This window comes from Callorhinus ursinus, unplaced genomic scaffold, assembly GCF_003265705.2.
Source record: "Callorhinus ursinus isolate GAN/ISIS: 27379988/994484 unplaced genomic scaffold, GSC_fseal_2.0 scaffold28, whole genome shotgun sequence".
Taxonomy (NCBI): domain Eukaryota; kingdom Metazoa; phylum Chordata; class Mammalia; order Carnivora; family Otariidae; genus Callorhinus; species Callorhinus ursinus.
In genome coordinates, this window is record NW_027397090.1 from 10,202,723 (window position 1) to 10,222,404 (window position 19,682).

A 19,682-nucleotide genomic window follows, 5' to 3' on the forward strand; every position below is an offset into this window, starting at 1 on the left:
TCATTCATTTTCATAACTGGCATGTGCCCTACACTGAGTCATCAATGAACAGAGGATGTGTGCTACAGATAGAGAGTTTCAGTATTATCAATTATACTGCGAATGCTTCTTTAAAACATATTAAAGCCAACCTACTGATGGGCAGTGTGGTCCTCTCAAATATAATTTTAGCTGGAGCCCAAACCTTTCCTTAGCTTTGGACAGACACATCCAACTGACAGCTCCCTCTGGGTTTCTCAAAAGCATGTTAGACATAACTCGCTCTGGACAGAACTCAAACACGCCACTCCGGCCCCTTTCTGACCTCCCCATCTCATTCAGCAGCCCCTTCTCACTCAAGTCGGTAAACCAGGAGTCATCTGGATTTCTCTCTTGCTCCCCTCCCCCGCCCTCCTCCAAGTCCTGCTGATTTCTCAGAACCACCTCTCCTCTCCATCCTCACTGCTATCCTGATACTATAGCACCTTTCACCTAGACTCATGCAGCAGCCTCCTCCTGGTCTCCCTGACAGGCAAGATTGAGCATACAAGAAAATCCATTCAGATCGGTCCCTCGTACAAAATCCTTTAACGCTTTTCTCATTGCATTTGGAATAAAGCTTGAACTCCTCACCTTGGCCTATAAGACCTTGTAAGAGCTGCTGCCTACCTTGCTTTGCAACCTCACCTCATGCTGTCCTTCCCCTTCCCCGATCCCAAGCAGGTGCTTCTCTACCATTCAAATTCTCAGCCCCTGATGTATTTCCTTCCAAACCTTAATTGTACTGGGCAATGATTTCATTATCTGTATGTCTCTCTCTCTCTTTCTGGGGGGTGGGGTGTCTATTTCTCCTCCCAATAACACAAACTCCAGGAAGCAAGGGGATTAATGTTTCTACTAGAAACTAGAGATAAAATTGTTAAAGAAAGCTCAAAGTCTGGCCCATAGTAGGTGTGCAAGAAATGTTTACCCAGTGAACAATGTTACAACCATATAAGAAATTCACCACACTTATCACTCTGCAGAATTTTGTTAATTAGGCTTCTTTAACTTAAAAAAAAAATCCTTGCCAATTAAACAAGCTCAAAATTAATAAAGGAATCATTATACTTGGAGGAAGTTTAATTCAAATCTGGACTCCAAAAGATTATTTTAAGTATTCACATTGGCTAGTATGTGTAACTCCATGGAGAATTAAACAAAATTTATCATGGATACAAATTCATTTATTAAAAAAAATTATGGCAGTAACATAGCAGTACTACATGCCTGCTTTAATGCGGTAAATATTTAAATAAGATCATAATGGCTCTCTTAAAACGCATCTATTTAGTCCAAACCTCTGGTTCATTTCCACTAGAAATCTACTTTGTTTCAAATCTCAGAATGTACAGCCAAAAGGCTTTTCCAATGCTGAGACCAACAGATGTGCACAGTGATCTCGATCGTATTTTAGAGTATTACGAAGAGCACAAAAAACTTAGCAAATAATTTAAACTACATATTCTTTGTCTAGACTATCTTTCTCTTTGTGAATCCGCAGCCATAATTCTAAGCTATTAAATCCAAGGCAGGAAAAAAAGTATGTCACTGAGATGGGAAGTAGTTACAATAACACAAAAGCCATGTCTATTTCACTACTTTTCTAGGATCAAATGATTTAATAATTTTGCTAATAGGAATAAACAAATTAACAATCAGGGTTTTTTTTTAAAACCAGATACAGAGAAGAAAACACTAAATTAGTAAAGGAAATTTAAAAACTTAACTCAAGAATTAATTGTCTTAAATGAGGATTGCAATTCTTGATTGTTGGAAATTTCTACAATATACACTGGCTATTGCAGTTGCATGACACTTTTCACGTATCCCTCATCTCCTGTTTTACACCTGTTCACTTACCAACTTGCTGAAGAGTTGCTTCCTTTAGAAACACCTTTGTTATTCCCTTCTGGATTCCTGTACCATCTTGGAAATATGTCTATTATATATTATAACAAAGCACTACAAAGCACTGCTGGGTTTTTATTTGTTCGTTTGTGGACCCCACAAAGAGCAGCTTAGGGACTCATCTCTCTTTGTAACACCAGCCCCCAGGATAGTGCCAGCTACACTGTAGGTATTCATCAGACAATTATTGCAAAATGAATGCTTAAGCCATCTCTTTTATTCCTTTCTCAAGACTTATAAGTTTGGTGACCATATTTTATAACCCTAATACTGACAAACATGATGTCACAAAGGATTTTTGTCATCTCCAGGTGGATGAAACAGAACTCTGCTAGTTTTAATGTCAAGAGTTCGGAGACGTCTCCATAGGAAGCTGGAGGTAGTATCTGTGATCTTGAATAACTCAGAAAATTGGGATCTCAAGTTGCCAGAGCTATGGAAGATGGAAACAGTGGTGACCTGAAGTCTGTGGGGCCGATCTCTAACTCTGGCTTCCTTCTTCATCACCAACCCCCCCCCCCCCCCCCTCCCTCCCACTTCAGCCTTTCTTCCACTGAAATGATAGAACACCCCACCTACTGGTGACCTTGCTGACAGGTGAATTCCGGATCATTCTAGTTTACGAGATTAAAAACCTCAGAGCAGCATTTCCTGTCCAGTTAGGACATTGTCCTAACTCTCTAGTTTGGATCGAATGAGGAAAAGGCTGTCACAGATTCATAGGAAAAAAAAAAGTCTGAAATACACACTATTTTCAAAGAACTGTACTTATTTTTTTTTTTCCAGTCACACACAAGAGCTCCAAACATGACCATTCAATAAATCACTCAAAACTGACTTGGAAAAGAATGTTTTAAAAGTGGACAAAATTTCATGGAAATGAATATGTCAGCTATTTTACACTGGCAAGTCCAAGAAAACCCTGGGGTCTTTAAATTTCAAAAGTTGTTCAGACATACATTAAAACACTGTAATTGAGAAAGACTGGAAACATTCTAAAGAGCCAAAAATAGTTGGTTAACTATAACATGGTATAGTTACAGAGGGTAAAATGATGCAGAAGTATATTTAAAACACTGTGTATATATTACATAAAAAACAGCAGTTTATGGAGCTGACTACACAGTATGATGCCATTTTGGGGTGAAATTACATATGCATATTCAACCACAGAAAAAGCCTGGAAGAATATACATGGGTGTATAAACTGCTGTACCTCAATGTACTTTTTTTGCTTGCTGGAGTTTTCTAAAGTTTCTAAAATGAACGTATCTTGCTTTATCACTAGAAAGTGTGTGTGCGTGTGTGTGTATGTATTTTAGTCTATTTGGCTATTTCCTTTAATCTTTTTTCACATTATAAAAATACATGGCTTATAAAAGTTTCCTTAAGGGGCGCCTGGGTGGCTCAGTCGTTAAGCGTCTGCCTTCGGCTCAGGTCATGATCCCAGGGTCCCGGGATCAGGCCCCGCATTGGGCTCCCTGCTCCACGGGGAGCCTGCTTCTACCTCTCCTGCTCCTCCTGCTTGTGTTCCCTCTCTCACTGTGTCTCTCTCTGTCAAATAAATAAATAAAATCTTCAAATAAAATAAAATAAAATAAGTCATGGGGGTAGGGTGGGGATGTAATATTACAGCATGGTCACAGCATTGTGTTCCCTCTCTCGCTGTGTCTCTGTCAAATAAATAAAATCTTAAAAAAAAATAAAAAAATAAAAGTTTCCTTAAAAGTCATCTAAGCTCCTCTCCTAATTATACAGATTTTGATAGACTGTGAAAGTTAAAGCAGATTTCTGTATTCTGGGCTGTGAAATGTCAAGAAGAGGAAGAAACTCAGCAATTTTCACGAGCATCAGGAAAACTAAAAGGAAAGCTTACTGACTTCATATACCATAAAATTTGTAACAGCACTTCCTTAGACTGTGTAAGAGTTTGAGTCTAGAAGGTTTCCTAAAGCCTAAAGCACTCACTGATGCGCAACAATGAAATACATTATGACACGCATATCAATTTCCATGAGCACCCATCCCCCGTTTCCCTAACACCAACTATCATCAGTGATAAACACTGAGTTTTCGATAGCTAAGAATTGGTATTAGGAAGGCTACACAAGCCAGTGTCCCTCTCTTCCAGGAAATGCGCCATAAAGATAGGTGATTATTTCATAGGTGACATATATCCTTCAGATTTGCCTTGATTCAAGTTACCAGTTTCCTGGCAAGTAATTTTACATGCCTGTGCCCTCTCCTCTCATCCTTAACTACTTTAGAGGTAGGAGCTATTCCCATTTAACAGGTGAAAAGACCAAGACACGCAACGATTAACTAATTGGTCTAAAATCACAAAGCTGGGAAATGGAAAGGCTAGGTCTGGAATGCAGTTCTAACAGTCTGCGGAGGCTGTGCTTTTTAACCATTAGGGTTACAACACCCCCCCCCCCCCCCCCCCCCACCACACGCTGCCAACACCAAAGTAAGGGCTATAGGCAGTAGGCAGTACAGTGATTCAGAGGAAACCCACACTACCTAGAGCCAGGAGAAGCAGAGGAGGCTCCATGGAATGAGCAGGACTTGATCTGAGTCTTGAAAGACAAAAATCCAGTATCAGGAGAGAGTGGATCCCAGAGCAGGCGACGTTCTCTCCTGGGTACGAATCTGGCTTGGAGGTCCCCGAGTCCTCTTCTATAAAGGACTGGGACAGGCTGCCCAACCCGCAAGAATGAACTTGACAATATCTTATAATTAGAATGAAATCTGAGCAGCTCAACGTGAAGAAGGCATTCTTTCTTCCTTATCATTACCGGTGCTCTCTTCTCCAAGTGTTCGGCAATAATTTTGAAAAGGAATACAAAAAAAATAATCGGTCCCTAAATAAAATCTAAGAGGACAATGAACTACTTAAAAAAAAATTCACAGCACTCACTGAAAAGGAAAATGTCTCTGGGTTAAGAAACTAGGCCAAATGTACAGAGGTAATTGTGTCACGGGTGTGGAGCTAAATTTCAATTTATAAGTGGAAAAAAAGCTATCAAAAATAGATGACAAGGGAATAAAATGAATCAGACGAATTCATGAAGGAAGTGAATCAGTAAGCCTTTAGCTGTTACCGTTTACTCGTGTTTGGAGGAAAAACATTTACTTATATAGACTTTTCCCCCCACAAAAATGCAAAAAAAAAAAAAAAAAAGGGGGAAAGAAAATTTTATTTGGCCTTGTTTTTTCCCCAGACCATAATTATATACATGGAAAGAGACATTTCTTGGGAAATGCTTAAAACAATTTACCAATAAGAAAGGGAGGGAGGATGACCCCCCACCTTGGTTCCTCTTTATCCTCAAGGACCTGAAAGAACCCGCTCTCTTTCTTCAGCCCTGTGGCTCACTCCAGTTCCGCTCCTGCCACTCTAGGTTTCCAGCCCACCACTCCAAAGCAAGGACTCTCACCAAGGTGGCCTGTCATGTACGTGTTACTAAATCGGTGCTCAGCGATCAGCCCTCACCTTACTCGTCAGAACCACAACGCACAGACCCACTTGTGCCATCTCCTTTCACACAGTGTCGGGGACACCACACTCTCCTGGTTTTCCCACCTCCCCGGTTGCTCCTCTTCCAGGACCTCTTAATGTGACAGAGTGCCCCAAGGTTCGGTTCTCACCCTCTCCTGTTCTTGGCACACACTCCCGGGACCCTCAGTGATCTCGAGTGTTCTCTTGATAGTACATACCATCCGCAGTCATTGGTAGATGACTCCCAAGTGTGTATTTCCAGCCCAGCCCCCTTTCCCGAACTCCAGACACCCATATGTAACCGTTCCCCTGACATCTCCACTTGAATGTCTAATAAGGATCATGTACCTAACATCCAAAACTGAGCTACTGATGCCCCCTGCCTCTACAACCCCGGCCAAAAAAAAAAAAAAAAAAAAAAAACAACCTGACTGCACCCCTAGATTTCCACATCTCAGGTGATGGCAGCTCCACTCTGCCAGTTGCTTGGGCCCCCAAACCCTGGAATTATCCTTTTCTCTCTCTCATGGCCATCTTAAATCTGTTGGCTCTACCTTCAAAATATAGAATTTGACCACTTCTCCCCACCCTCCACTGCTACCACCCACAGCCAAGCCACCACCGTCTCTTACTTGGATTGCTGGAAAGCCTCCTGACTGGTCCCCTTGCTTCTACACCTGCCCCTCAAAGTCTACTGTCGACACTGCAAGAGTGTTTTATCTAGCCAGCTGTGATGTTGTTCATTTATCTGAGAGCGAGGAGGAGGAAGCGCAAGAAGGGGGAACAGAGGGAGAGGGAGAAGCAGGCTCCCGGCTGAGCGGGGAGCCCCACGAGGGACCCAATCCCAGGACCCTCAGATCATGACCTGAGCCGAGGGCAGACGCTCACCTGACTGAGCCACCCAGGCGCCCCAGGAGTGTTCCCTGTAAAACTTATGACGATCGTGCCACTTCTACTCTCAAAATCCTGCAATGGCTCTCCATCTCTCATAATCAAAGCCAAAGTCCTTCCACGGCACGCGAAACCCTACACCATCTGCATGTGCAACAGTCCCTCCTCCTGCCCACTTCTCTCAGCTCCTCCGACTATCTTTCCCTTCAACAATTCTGCTCCAGCCACCCGACCTCCTTACTGCTCCTCACTCTACGTGTTATGTAATTATTTACTATGTTTATGGTCACCCTTCCCTGTAGCCTGTTACAATGTAAGCAGAACATGTGCTCTACAAGGGCGTGAGTCTTTGTTTTGTCTACTGATGTACCCTAAGAGACTAGCCGGTACGAAGCACTAATAGATGCTCAAGTCAAAATTGCTCAAAAAGTGAATTTCTAGTCTCTTAGCAAACTATAAAGAGCTTGGCCACATGGCTGGATTCCTTTCTCTTAAAAATATCCTGTGACAATTGTTCATCCATTTATCCATCTATTACTCATCCATTCAAGGTAAACTCCAGCAATTATAATGTGCTCTGCGCAGGTGTTAGGGACAGAAGTAAAAGGCCGAGGCTTTGCTTATGCATGTGGCAAAGAGACAAGGAACCACACAAATACAAGGCGGCCTGTTAACGGACTTGACAGAAGAGAGCCATCAACTGACCAGGGCTGGAGAGGCAAGGGCCATCAGGAAAGGCTTTCCAGAACACGTACCTCTTGGACTAAGTTTTGAAGGAGCTAATGAAAGAAGGATGGCAGAGACTATAGGAGGAGGAGGGAGGAAGAGCCATTTTCAGCAGAGGACACAGCGTACCACAACACAGACAGCATATGGGAGCAGGAAGCCCTGGGCAACCTCAGGCAGCTCAGTGTAATTAGGGTCCTGGGACTCGGGGGACATGTGGAGGTGGGGAGGTCTTCTCTCACTCATGCTGTGGAATTTGCTTCAATCTTGAAGTTGAAGGGTAGCTATTCATGTTGCATTTCGGGTTTGTATTTTAGAAACATCTGGTAGCAAGTAGTGTGGTAAGACTGGGCCCTAAGAAAGACTCCACATATAGGTATAGAATTTTAAGTCAGAGTTAGAAACCTAGTATAAACTGGTCAGGTAAAGAGCTCCAGGAATTGTAGTGTTTGACCCAAAGTAATCTGACAAGGATCATTATTATCATTATTATCGTTTACTATCTTTTCAGAAGACTCAAAAGAAGAGAACATTAAAAGAAAGACACTTAAAGAAATTCATAAAGATATCCTGATTCAACTCCAAATCCCAAAACAAGTGGAGCAGAGAGTAAACAAAGGTCCATGAAGAAAACCAACATCAGTGTCACTCTTGAGTCAACAAGGAGCTCACGAGAGTCCAAGAGAGGGCTCCCATGCCAAAAGAAACACCCTGTCCACACATCACCTGCCCACTGTCATTCCCTCCTGAACATCTCAGATTTTTCCTTTCAGAAGATCCCAACACTCAATAGCTACTTGGCTCTCTAGAGCTCCCGTAATCCTCCTGCTATCCCAACAGCAAAACTTTCTTTCTCCTTCAAGCAAGGTGGAGGGATTGCCTGAATCACAGGAATGGTTACCTCCACCAACCACTCTGCGTTTTGAGGGCACAGAAGATCTTTCTCAATTGTCTTCTTTCACAACGTGTCTTGTTAGCCAAGCCCCAGATGTTAGTTTGGCGTGGAAGACCACTGTAGGCGATTGGAAAAAAACCAGAGCTACCCCTGGGGTTGATACAGAACTGAGCTTTTGGAGGACAATAAAAGCAACAGGTTGTCTGTTTTCCAGTTTCAGTCCTACTGCCCTAGAGTTTGTCAGTGAGTGATTTTCACATCTCCCTGGTACTTATTCCAGAAGTTTAAAAAAGAGAAATAGATTTCAGGCACAACGAGATCCTAGAACTATACCCATTTCTCTTAGAGGGTAGCACTTGAATTAGGAGGGGGAAAAGGAGAGGAAATCTAAAATGGGGAAAAAAGCTAAATATGGCTCCAAGCACACAGACCAAGGCTCATAAACTAGGTCAGGCGTGTGTGTGTGTCTGGGTGTGTGAATGAATGCACGTGTGTGTTGTACATGCATAAAACTTGAGTACTTGATGTTATCTGTTTAAACTCTCCATGTTATAAAATTATTTCCACAAGCTATAGAACTACAAGTCCCCTTTGAAGTGATTTTTTTCAGTATCTGTTGAACTTCTAAAATGATAACTAACCCTTTGGAACAAATTGTGCCTTTTGATGGTTTGTTTCAAAATGTCTAAGGTAGGAACATGACACTGTGAAACCTGAAGTCTAAGCACAAATTCGAAAATGCAGTCAAAGGGAAGTTTTCCTTTTTGGGTCCTTTCATTCAACAGTGAAGTGATTTTCTATGAGGTAAAGTTAAAAAAATAATGAAGTTTCTCAGAGATTGCTCAATTGTTCTGAATTTAAATCTCTGCCCTCTGGGGAGAGTTCCTGTAAAAAAAGAAGGCAAGGTTGTTAATAGGCAATAAAAGGTTTTGGATCCTTCTTGAAATCCTGCTGTTAACTTTACCTCTAAGAAAAGATACATTTTTTTTTTCCCCATTCGGTAGGTTGTCATTTTCTTGACGGTTTCCGGTTTCCTTCGGGGTGCAAAAGCTTTTTATTTTGGTATAGTTCTGATAGTTTATTTTTGCTTTTGTTTCCCTTGCCTGAGAAGACAGAGAAAAATGTTTCTACAGCCGATGTCAAAGAGATTACTGCCTATGGTGTCTTTTTTGGTTTGCAAATGATGTATCTGATAAGGAATTAATATTCAAAATATATAAAATAACAAAATATAAACAACTTAATACCCAAATAACATATAATCTGATTTAAAAATGGGCAGAGGACCTGGAACAGTCATTTCTCCAAAGCAGACATTCAAATGGCCAACAGACAAATGAAAAGGTGTTCAACATCATCATCAGAGAACTGGAAACCACAACCAAGATGAGGTATCTCTTTACACCTGTCAGAATGGCTAGACTCAAAAAGACAAGACAAGAAATAGTGTTGGCGAGGATGTGGAAAAAGAGGAACCCTCGTGCAATGTTGGTGGGAATGCAAGCTGGTATAGCCACTCTGGAAAACAGTATGGTGGTTCCTCAAAAACCTAAAACTAGAATTATAATTCAGTAATTCCACCACTGGGGTATTTACCCAAAGAAAACAAAAACACTATTTCAAAAGGATATATGTACCCCTATATTTATTGCAGCACTGTTTACAAAAAACAAGATATAGAAACAACCCAAGTGTCTATCAGCAGAAGAATGGATAAGAAAGATGTGGTAGGCACAGTGGAATGACTATTCAGCCATAAAAAAGGATGAGATCTTGCATCTGCAACAACACGGCTGAACCTAGAGGGTATAATACTAAGTGAAACAAGTCAGAGAAAAATACCACATGATTTCACTTATATGTGGAATTTAAGAAACGAAACACACAAAGAAACAAACAGGCTCTTAAATACAGGAGGATGGGTGAACTGGGTGATGGGGATCAAAGAGCACACTGATTTTGATGAGCAGAGTAATGTACAGAATTGTTGAATCATATTGTACACCTGAAACTACTATAACACTGTATGTTAATTATACTTCAATTAAAAAAAGGAAAAGAAAAAATTCGATACATTTTAAGCTGACAGGGCTTTTTTTGCGGGGGGGGGGTGAAAGGTGGGAGTGTCAAAATGGTCTTGCTTTTGTTTTCCTAGGAATGGACAATCTAAGGACAACCAAGGATCTTATATAACTCAAATAAGGCATATATATGTTTTTTTGAAGGGAAAGAGCCTAGGATTTGTTTGTTTTCAGATTTATTTCAAAGAGCAAATCAGTTTGAAAATACGTACACCATAATTTCTTTCTATACCAATTTAATTTTACCTATTACTAAAGAAAATTCTCCTGAGAGCTTCCTCTAATATGAAACTAATGTCTAAAACTACCCTTTAAAATAAACATATCATTTGATTCAACATATAAGTGGCAGCAAGAGCAAGCTGGAAAATAGACTTTATCTCAAATAAGGAAAAAGTCTGTTCATAAGAAAAAGACAAAAAAAGACCTAAATTCAAAAGGAAAAAAAAGTAATAGACACTTAGGAAAATGTACTTGGTTTTCTCATGTTTAATGGAAATAATCACAGTACCTGCCCCACAGGGCTGTCATGAGAATTACATGAACTCATTCATACAAAGCACTGGAAATAGTGTCTAGGTGCTCAATTTAGTGTTCAATAAATATTAGTGCTAATTAGTATTAATTATTGTTACTGGCGATGGCTCATGCTATCTGGCCATCTTTTGCTTTCCTGCTGGGGAAGGCAAGCACTCTTGGAGGGATCACAATCTTGTGAAAATCTTGGCTGTACAGGATGATAGCCTGATTTCACAGGGGGGAACACACTGAGAAAACTGCTCCAGATTTCTCAAATCTAGCAGCACGAGAAGGTAATTACAAAGGATCAGTGTTTCTGATCTGCGAAGGAAGATCTATCACCTAAAAGACAGAGATAAGCCTTGTTCTGCATTTTCCAGAGAGACAGCCTTGAATTAAATGGTTAAAGTTACAAAGGGACATGTCAGCTGCAAGAAAGACTCTCCAACACGGAAAACACTGACCTCAAAGGACAGGCTGCCCTGAAGGGTGGTCAGCGTGCTGTCACTGAGTGTGAATGCAGCAATTTTTGCCAGCCCTGGGTGATCACGAGAAGCTCCCTTAACCAGTCCTTGCTAGATGACAATCATGACAACAGCCATGGTGATGAGGAGAGCTGACACTTCCACGGAAACTGCCCAGCACTGCTGGACTTTACATATACTGACCCTCGTAACCTCTTCACAACTCCCTTCCACAGCCTGTGTTCCTAACCACCATGATCCGCGGCCTACTCCCCACCCCCCCCACCTTTAGAAACTTCAGCAAGCTATGTAGCCTGTGCTTGACTTCCACATTTGTAAAACAAGAGAAATGGCATTTATCTCAGAGGACAGTGATAAAGAGTAAATGAAATAAATTTGTTGAGTACCTAGAACAGTGCCTGACACATAGCAAGTAACTTATATGCGATTTCTTTTTACAGAAAGGTCATTTCAACTTTTAAGAAAATTTTTTACTTGGATGGCAAGTTAAGGAAGGTATAAAGAACTGTGTTGGCTACAGTGAGCAATCTGATTTTTTTTTTCTTATCATATAAGTGGAACTCACGGCTTGCTGATTTAAGATTGATTCTCTAACAAAACGAAATCAGCCATGAAAAATATGGGCAAAACTGAAGCGGGAGTTCTGCATGAGATCCAATACTCTGTATACTTTGTCATGGCCGATCGGAAGGCCTTGAGAAAAGGGACCTCGTCCATTACTCACTGCTGACTTGTCTTAACCATCCTCAAGGCCTTGGCCATTAAGTCAGCCACACTTTTAGCAGAATCTTTAATTGCTTTATACAATGGACTCAACCCAGATCTACTTAATCAGTTCTTAAACCTAGGTCAATCCAATCTACTTTTTTTGCGCCTGCCATCCAACTGCAACCGGGCATCCAATGTGGCCTAGTAAAACTTCCTCTTGACCCGGAGTCACTGCTTTAAAGATTTCCCTAAGGTAACATTAAATCTTTCTTTTGCTCAAGCTTCTAAATCTACTCCCGCCCACCCTCAAATATCCTAGACTATTTCATAATTAGAAAATAGACGCAATCAGATACAAATCCTTTCCACTTTTCATACACCTTCCTCAACACCCATATACTCCTGCAACAGGAAATCAATTCAACATGTACTGGTATCTCTGTTGCAGCCTTTCCCCCTCTCCTTTCTGCTTTCAAAGGAAAAAAAATGCCTCCAGACCTCCTTTCTCAGGCTGACTCTTTCTTCTATTTGCTGATGCTACCCAGGAAATGCAGGTTACATCACGTTCCTTGGTTTGTTGTTCTGGAAATTATTCCCACCTCTCTCTTGGATCTTCAAACTTTTTCTCCTGCTCTATATACACAGCCATAAAAAAAAAAAATTCTTAGTCTTGTTCCCCTCATAAACCTTGACACTTTCCCCATCTTACTGCCAAGTATTGAAGAGTGGTCTCTTGCTGTAGGTGTGTAACCAGCTGAACTAACATAAATCTGAATCACTGGAAGGCATCCCGATACAGGTTATTCTTGATTACAATCAATCTTTTAAGTATGTTTAAAGGTTCTGACATCCAGCAGCCACAGATTTGGTAATCAACATTTTTTTTCCATTTTCATAGTGTTTTTAAGGAACACAATAAAGGAAAATAGACCACAGGAGGTTTGTTATATGTGACAGACTGTACTTTAACTAAATGTTGATGTGCTTGGGACTTCAGCACAAAGTTTATAGCTTAGCAATACTAATACCTTACAAATGTTTTCTGAAGGGTAGTTCTCATGAGTTAAGCCCTTACAAAGTAATGCCTGAAGTTATGAACAATAATATGATAATGTAAATGGTCTACATAAACTCTTAGAGCCTCATCTGATTTAAAATTTACCACCTATATAGAAAAATAAGCTCACGGAAAGAAGGATTTCCCTTATGCATTCAGAAAAAAGGACCTAAAATGGGAGAGAAGATGATGTATTTAACGAGAAGAAAGCAAGCCAGTGAGGGTGAGGTACAGAAAACAAGGGGAGGGAGGGGCAAGGGTCAGATCCCCCAGAGCCTCCTGGGCCAGAGTTAATACATTTTGGTAAACCATAAACATAACAGGAAGCAAATGAGAAGCCTTAAGCTGGACGATGGAAGGATCAGAAATGCAATTTTAGAAGCATCACTTTAATTGCTATATTGAGAATGAATGGACAGCCTACCAGAGCGTGTGAGGGACCAGTGGGAGTCTGAGAGGGAAAGGAATGGTAGCCTAGGGAATGGGTGGCGGTAGAGATGAAAACAAGGCGGTAGATTCTGGAAGAGACAATCACTAAGACTTGGGGAAGATATGGCGGAAAGAAAAGGAAGAGAGATGTCAAGGACATGTTGGTTTCCTGAATTTATATACATATATACATGGAAACGAGTAAAACATCTTGTACAATATATACTGAATTAACAGAAATTACCAATGGGAAGGGAAGATGAATTTTACATAGTAAAAGGCAGACCTTCGTTTTTTTACTATATAGATATCTGCATTGTTTAAATACTTTTATAATCAGCAGGTATACATTCTTTCATAGTTAAATTAACATGCAATAAAAAAGAAACAAAAGCATTTGCCTGGCTGAAAAGAACAGGAATGGCATTTTGGGGGGAAGGAACAATCCATCCAAAGGCACAAACACATGAAAGTACATGGCATATTTAAAGAATATCAAGGAGTCTAGTGTTTGCAGAATAAGAAGGAAGATGTGTGCTGGGATAGGATGAGCAGAGTTGTAAAGCTGTTTTACAGTATGCCCAGTAAATGAAGGACCTTATTATGTGCCAGTTTACGGAAAGCATTCCCTACTCCGTGGGAAATGGGAAAGCACAAAGTTTTCACGCAGGAGGGTGGAAAAAATAATCAAGTTTCTATTTCAGAAAGATCACTTTAGAGGCAGGGTGAAGACTGGGCCAGAAGGGAGATGGGAAAACGGGCGAGATCACTTAGGCTGGAACCTAAGTTTAATCAGAGGCAACAGAAACAGAGAAGGGGAGAGGTCTGAGATTCACTTCAGGAGACAGGACTTGGCGTGGATGTGACAGGGAAAAGGGAAAGTCAAAAATGCTTCCCATGGTTTCTAGTTTAGAAAATCAGATAGTTTAGGTAATTCAAGGACATCAGTTTAGGTAATTCAAGAACGGGTTCAATGAGAAGATAACTAAATTTTGTTTTGGAGATGCTGAGGTTAAAGCACCTCTGGAAGCAGGTCAAGGTACCCAACAGGAAGTTGGCTATACAGGTTTGGATTGGAGGAACAATGTCAGGACTGGAGCACGTGAACTATTACCCAAAACAGAGAATTTCCAGCCTACGGACGGACACATAATTACCCTTGACATAATTTCATTGAATTCTTAAGGCAACTTTCAAAAGTTGACCAGTTCCATTTATTCTCATAGTTGTAAAAATTCCACATAATCGTTGAAGTCTCTGTAAGCAGTAATTTAGAAAGCCGGAGCTTTTTGTCTTGGTCTCTCTTTTATTTCTTCCCCTTCCCTTTTTGTCAGCCATTCTTTCTATCTATCTAGTAAAGGAAGATATAGGAAGTATAATATAAAAACATTTGTTATTAAATATTTCCATATTTTGTCTTAGTTGTAAAAGGCAAAGGAAAGAACATTTCACAATTCTACCTTTAACAGAACCTAAATTAAATAATGGTTTACCCATGTGACTCTCCACTGATTTTTCTCTTGCAAGTCACTGACCCTTAATCAACTGGCATCCCCAAGGCAGTCAACTCCAGCTGTAGCTCTAACTACACAGGTTCCTGCAACAAGTCCACAGTTCTGTTGTTGCTCACTGTCAGAAATCCAAGTCACACTGTACCTCTGTCTAACCGATGGTGCCCTAGTTTGGTGGGAGGTGGAGAGGAAGGACCTGTTGGCAAGGAAACAGCTGCTTCCTTCCTGAGCCAGGGAAAACCAGGAAGGTGACAGATGGGCAGAGCAGAAAAGCAGCCAAAAGCTGCTTTGGCTACTTGTTGGCAAGGATTTTCACTGAGGCACAATTGGATATTTTAAAGCATATCAAGGATTGAGAGACTTTTATCTGCCTGGGTGCTCTGGTGAAGTTCAACAGGGCTTCCCACATTTTCTACATTTGAAAAACTTTTAAGTTTGCAGTGGTACAAAGAACCTGGTCTCAGCCTATGTACAGTGGGCTAAGACTGCAAGGCACTGTCCCATTTCCCTTCAGGATTATACCCAAGAGAATGCACTTTCTGGTTTAAAAAAAATTTTTTTTAAACTTTCCTATAGTTATATTTGCATGACTTATTAGAATTACTATTAAAATTTCACTAGAAAATGCGTTTAAGTGTTTACTTTTATATAGTTAATTTAAAAAGATTTGTTGCAAACTTTTATATTTTGTTCTTTTATCATTCCCCCTTCCCAGCCACTTGTGTACCCAGAAAATTAAATATCCAAGGATTCCTGGATAAAATAGACAACCACTGGATTGATACGTTATAACTAACATATTTTTTAAAATCGCTGTAAACAGCTAAGTTATTCTTCATCAATAGAAATTAGCAATCACTGAAAAATAACATTAAAAATTAGTGTGGGCATGAAATACGGAATTTTAAAACATCAGTTTACTGTGCTGATTAATTTCAACATTTATATTTGCATCAGAACTTAATAATCCCATAAATAAATAGAGCTCTCAATTATTTTAAAAAATCAAGGGATAACATATGTATTTAAACATATTAGCAGCATAAAGACGTATGCTTCGACACACTTATTGGAAAACGCCTGAAAATATTACTACACTGAATTCAAGGGCATCCGCAGGAACCTGACATAAAAGTTCTCTAGAGTAACAACATTTCAGGAAATTCCAAAAAAAAAAAGGAAAAGGGTCAAATAGGAAATAGCCTCAATTAATTAATTGACAAAGTTCAGTGCTTGCTCCAACTTGATTTTTCTCTCCATTGCAAAACAAAAACAACAAAACAAAAAACGAGTCTCGGGATGGGTGGGTGAATCACTTAGATGAAAGTTCATCTACTGGAATAAATGGAGAGGCCGCTTGGGCAGGCGACACAGGAGAGTCGGTGGTAGTGCTGACTTTCGCTGGTGAGTTACAAGACGATCCGGCGCTGCTGCTGTTTCCATCAAGGGTATCAGACGATACACACACACCAGGATCTGACAGCTGGGCAACGTCAGAAGAAAGCATGTTGGTGATGCCCTGGAAAAATCTCTTTGGCTGATACTCAGTTTCCATTTCACATTTTCTTTTCAATGGTCCAAGAACACTTGGTCTAATGCAATTGATGGGACTCTGGCTTCTCCGGGTAGTAAATCGAGTCGTTGGGCTGGGAATAGGACTTGGAGGCAATCCATTGCTACTCACAAAACTTTGCAAGGATGGTGAAAAACACTGCTTCCCAATCCCCCGGGTGGGTGACGGTGCTGGTGACACCGGAATGAAATCGATGCGCTTCGGGGAGGCGGACTTCTCCACATCGTTGTCACTCAGGCTGAAACTTTCCTCCCAGGAGTGGCTTATCTGCATTGCGTTCTGCACCTCGCGCTCGTGGACGGTCTCTCGGTTGATCAAGTCCATGCCCTCCTCCTGTTTGATCTGGTGCAAGCGGCTGCTGTGCATGCGGACGGGGGAGGCCGGCAGCAGCAGGCCGTGGCGGTTCGGGAACGTTGTGCTGTTCCGCCTGGCGCTCGGCGCCTCGGCCTGGAACACCGGTGAAGTGTCACTGAGGCCGTGGATCAGGGGGGCGCTGTTAGACCTCCTGAGGCCCCCGCCGGCGCCACTGCCGCCGCCCTCCGCCGGGCTCCCGCCAGTACCCGGAGGCAACTCCAGGTCTAGGTCCATCTTCTCCTGAGCCATGTCGGGGGCAGGGAGGCGGGGGCGGCGCTCAGAGACCTAGGACTCCCATTCCCCGCGGTCCAGGGCCAGGGCCACCGCTGCCGCCGCCGCCGCCGCAAATCTGTCAGCGGGCTCGTCCTTTTGCGCATGCGTGCCCCTTCGCGCAGGCGCCGTGAGATTTCTCTCTCCGCGGCGCCTGCTTAATGCGTAATAGCCGTTCCGCCGCCCTAGGGGGAGGGGCGAGGAGTGTTTGGGCGGCTATTCAGTCCATTTCTTCCGCAATTAGCTATTGAGCTGCGGACTCGCGGCTACGCGTGTTAATACGGTTACCATATTCCGGAGTATGGATTTATAAAAGGAGACCTGAGAGGCCGTTGGTGATATGGGGCTGTATGAAGGGGAGTGGAGCTTGGCCTAACCAGGGAGGGCTTCCCTGAGGAAGGGACCATCTCCTGAGAGCTGAAGGAGACAAAATGGGTGCGGGGTTAGTGAACCGTCCAGGAAGCGGGAAGCTAGGGCCACCAGCGTGGTGGCAGGCGGGAACGAGGAGGTGAGGGAGGGAGTGTTGCTGCCGTGGAGAGTGACGGCTGGCCTGACATGAGGCGGTGGACCCGGGCCGATTCTGGCCTTTTTCCTGAGAACAATGAAAACTCGGAAGGTTTTCAAGCATGGGTATAACAGCGACAGCAAAGCCCCAGAGGGAAGATCCTTGGGAGATTAGAACCTACAGGAAAAAGACCAGACAGGAGGCAGTCTCCTAAGCCAGAGGAGATGGTAATTTGCACTGAGGTGTTAGTGTGGGAGAGAGGGAGAGAATGGTAAATTTGACAACTATTTAGATCAGGGGGAAAAAACCCAACCTGTCATTGTATTACTGTTGTTTTATTTACCGTCCTATTTCTAGCACAAGCATATGTACTCAGTAATCTTCATTATGAGGGATTAAACGAAGGGAACAGCAATAGTGCTTCCCGCTTTAAAAATAAAAACACAATACTTAGGTCATGTAATTAATATAAACTTTGATAGCTCATTAATATGGGTTTATATTTATTCATGTATTCGGTCGAGTTTTTTTTTTTTTTTTCCTCTTTCCTATGTCCTAAGCACTGCTATGAAAGAGGGCCCTAATATGAGGGCATTTAATTTCTAGTGAAGGGAAAGAGACAGATAAATAAGCTTTTTTCAGATAGTGGTAAACCTTAGGAAAAAAACAGGATGCTGTGATAGAGCACTACTGATAGAAGGGAGGGGGCAGTTAGAGCTGAGATCTAACTACAAGAAGCAAGTCATGTTGACATCTGGGGGATGAATATTCTAAGCATAGAAAATAGCATGTGCTAATAAAGCCCTAGGCAGAGGTGAGGTTGGTGAGCTGGCATGAAAAGAAAAAAGGGCCGCTGAAGCATAAGGGGGAGAGTGGTGTGAGGACAGAGAAGAGTTTGGATCTCATCCTAAGTACAATGAAAAGCCACTAGGGAGTTTAAAGCAGGAGAGTGATATTATCTGGTTTAGGTTTAAAATATCGTTTTGGCTCGGTGGGAATTAGGCTGAAAGCCGGCAGGAGGCGAAGCAGAGGGGTGGATCAGGAACCTATAGCAACAGTAGAGACAGATGACTGGGCTAGGGCTGGAGTAGCAGTGACAGGGAGAAGTAGATGGAATCAAGAGGTGTTTTGGGAGTAGAACCAATAGGCTATGCAGATGGATTCAATTTAGATGATGAAAGGAATAGACAATTCAAAGGCAACTCCTAGGTTTCTTAACACTGGGTAGATGGTATTATTTATGGAGAGAGGGAAAGAGTGGGTTTCAAAGAGTGGAAATTAAGAGTTCTGTTTTGGGTGATCTGAGTTGCAGGTGGCTATCAGATATCCATCTGGCTGTTTGAAGGGAAAGAAAGCTTAGTGATTTTTGTTCATCCTTCTCTTTTTGCAGCTGAAGAAAGTAAGGTCCAGAGAGGCTAGGTGACATATTCAGTATCATACAGCTTGTTTAGTTGTGGGAAACAGTATTAGAATCCAGGTCTCTTGGCTCCTAGTCTATGCCTCTTTTCCCACTGTATCTCAAAATAGCTTTTCATTTGAATTCCCTGTAAAATACATGTCCTAATGATATAATAATGTTCATTATTCATGCCTATAATTATAGAGAAACTAATTTAAGCTTCCCCAGTGTCAGACACTATTCAAAGTGCTTCACATGTAGTACCTTACTTAAGTCCTCACCACAACCCTATCAAGGAGGTATTACTGTCCTCATTTTTCAGGGGGAAACTGAGATGCAGAAATGAAGCAATGTCACCAGGATGAGAGTAGAGAGCGGAATTTGGGCTTTCTGGCTCCAGAGGCTGGGCACCATGTTGCCTCCTCCAAGTGCAGTGATGTTTTAGAACTGGGAGAAGCCGCTTCCAGATTGTCAGCTTTGTGAAGGCAACAGTACTTGAGGCAGGATGTGAAGTACAGGTAGGATTTTTATTTTAGAGTGATGAGATTTTCATATAGAAGTGGTGGCATGATAATAGTGAATTTGCTAATACATGATGTACACGGAGAAGAAGAGTAATGGGGAAAAACTTGGAAATGGAAGTTGGAGGGAGAGAACCAGGGCTCTGAATGCCAGGCAGAAGGGCTCGTATTTAACATGTGAGGCAACAGGAAAAAATGCAAGGTTTCTGACAAGAGGCATGACACCGTGAGAGCTATACTTTAGGACCTGCCAGGCAGCTCAAGGACAGAGTGAAGTGGAAGAATGGAAGTGGAGATAACCAACACCTATGACCTGCCGGGTACTTT

The 19,682-nt window shown here is 41.9% G+C and overlaps 2 protein-coding genes across 4 annotated transcripts in view; both read right to left on the minus strand.

Moving 5' to 3' along the window:
• Positions 1-19,682, minus strand: part of PIP5K1B (phosphatidylinositol-4-phosphate 5-kinase type 1 beta) — a 297,076-nt gene that overhangs the window by 204,820 nt on the left and 72,574 nt on the right. The window lies entirely within an intron of this gene.
• The window catches only part of PABIR1 (PP2A Aalpha (PPP2R1A) and B55A (PPP2R2A) interacting phosphatase regulator 1), a 78,762-nt gene continuing 72,459 nt past the window's right edge, over positions 13,380-19,682 (minus strand). The window contains exon 3 of the mRNA XM_025891688.2: positions 13,380-17,347. Within this exon, the coding sequence (XP_025747473.2) occupies positions 16,046-16,909 (864 nt within the window). The 5' untranslated portion in view covers positions 16,910-17,347 and the 3' untranslated portion in view covers positions 13,380-16,045. The remainder of the gene's footprint in view (positions 17,348-19,682) is intronic.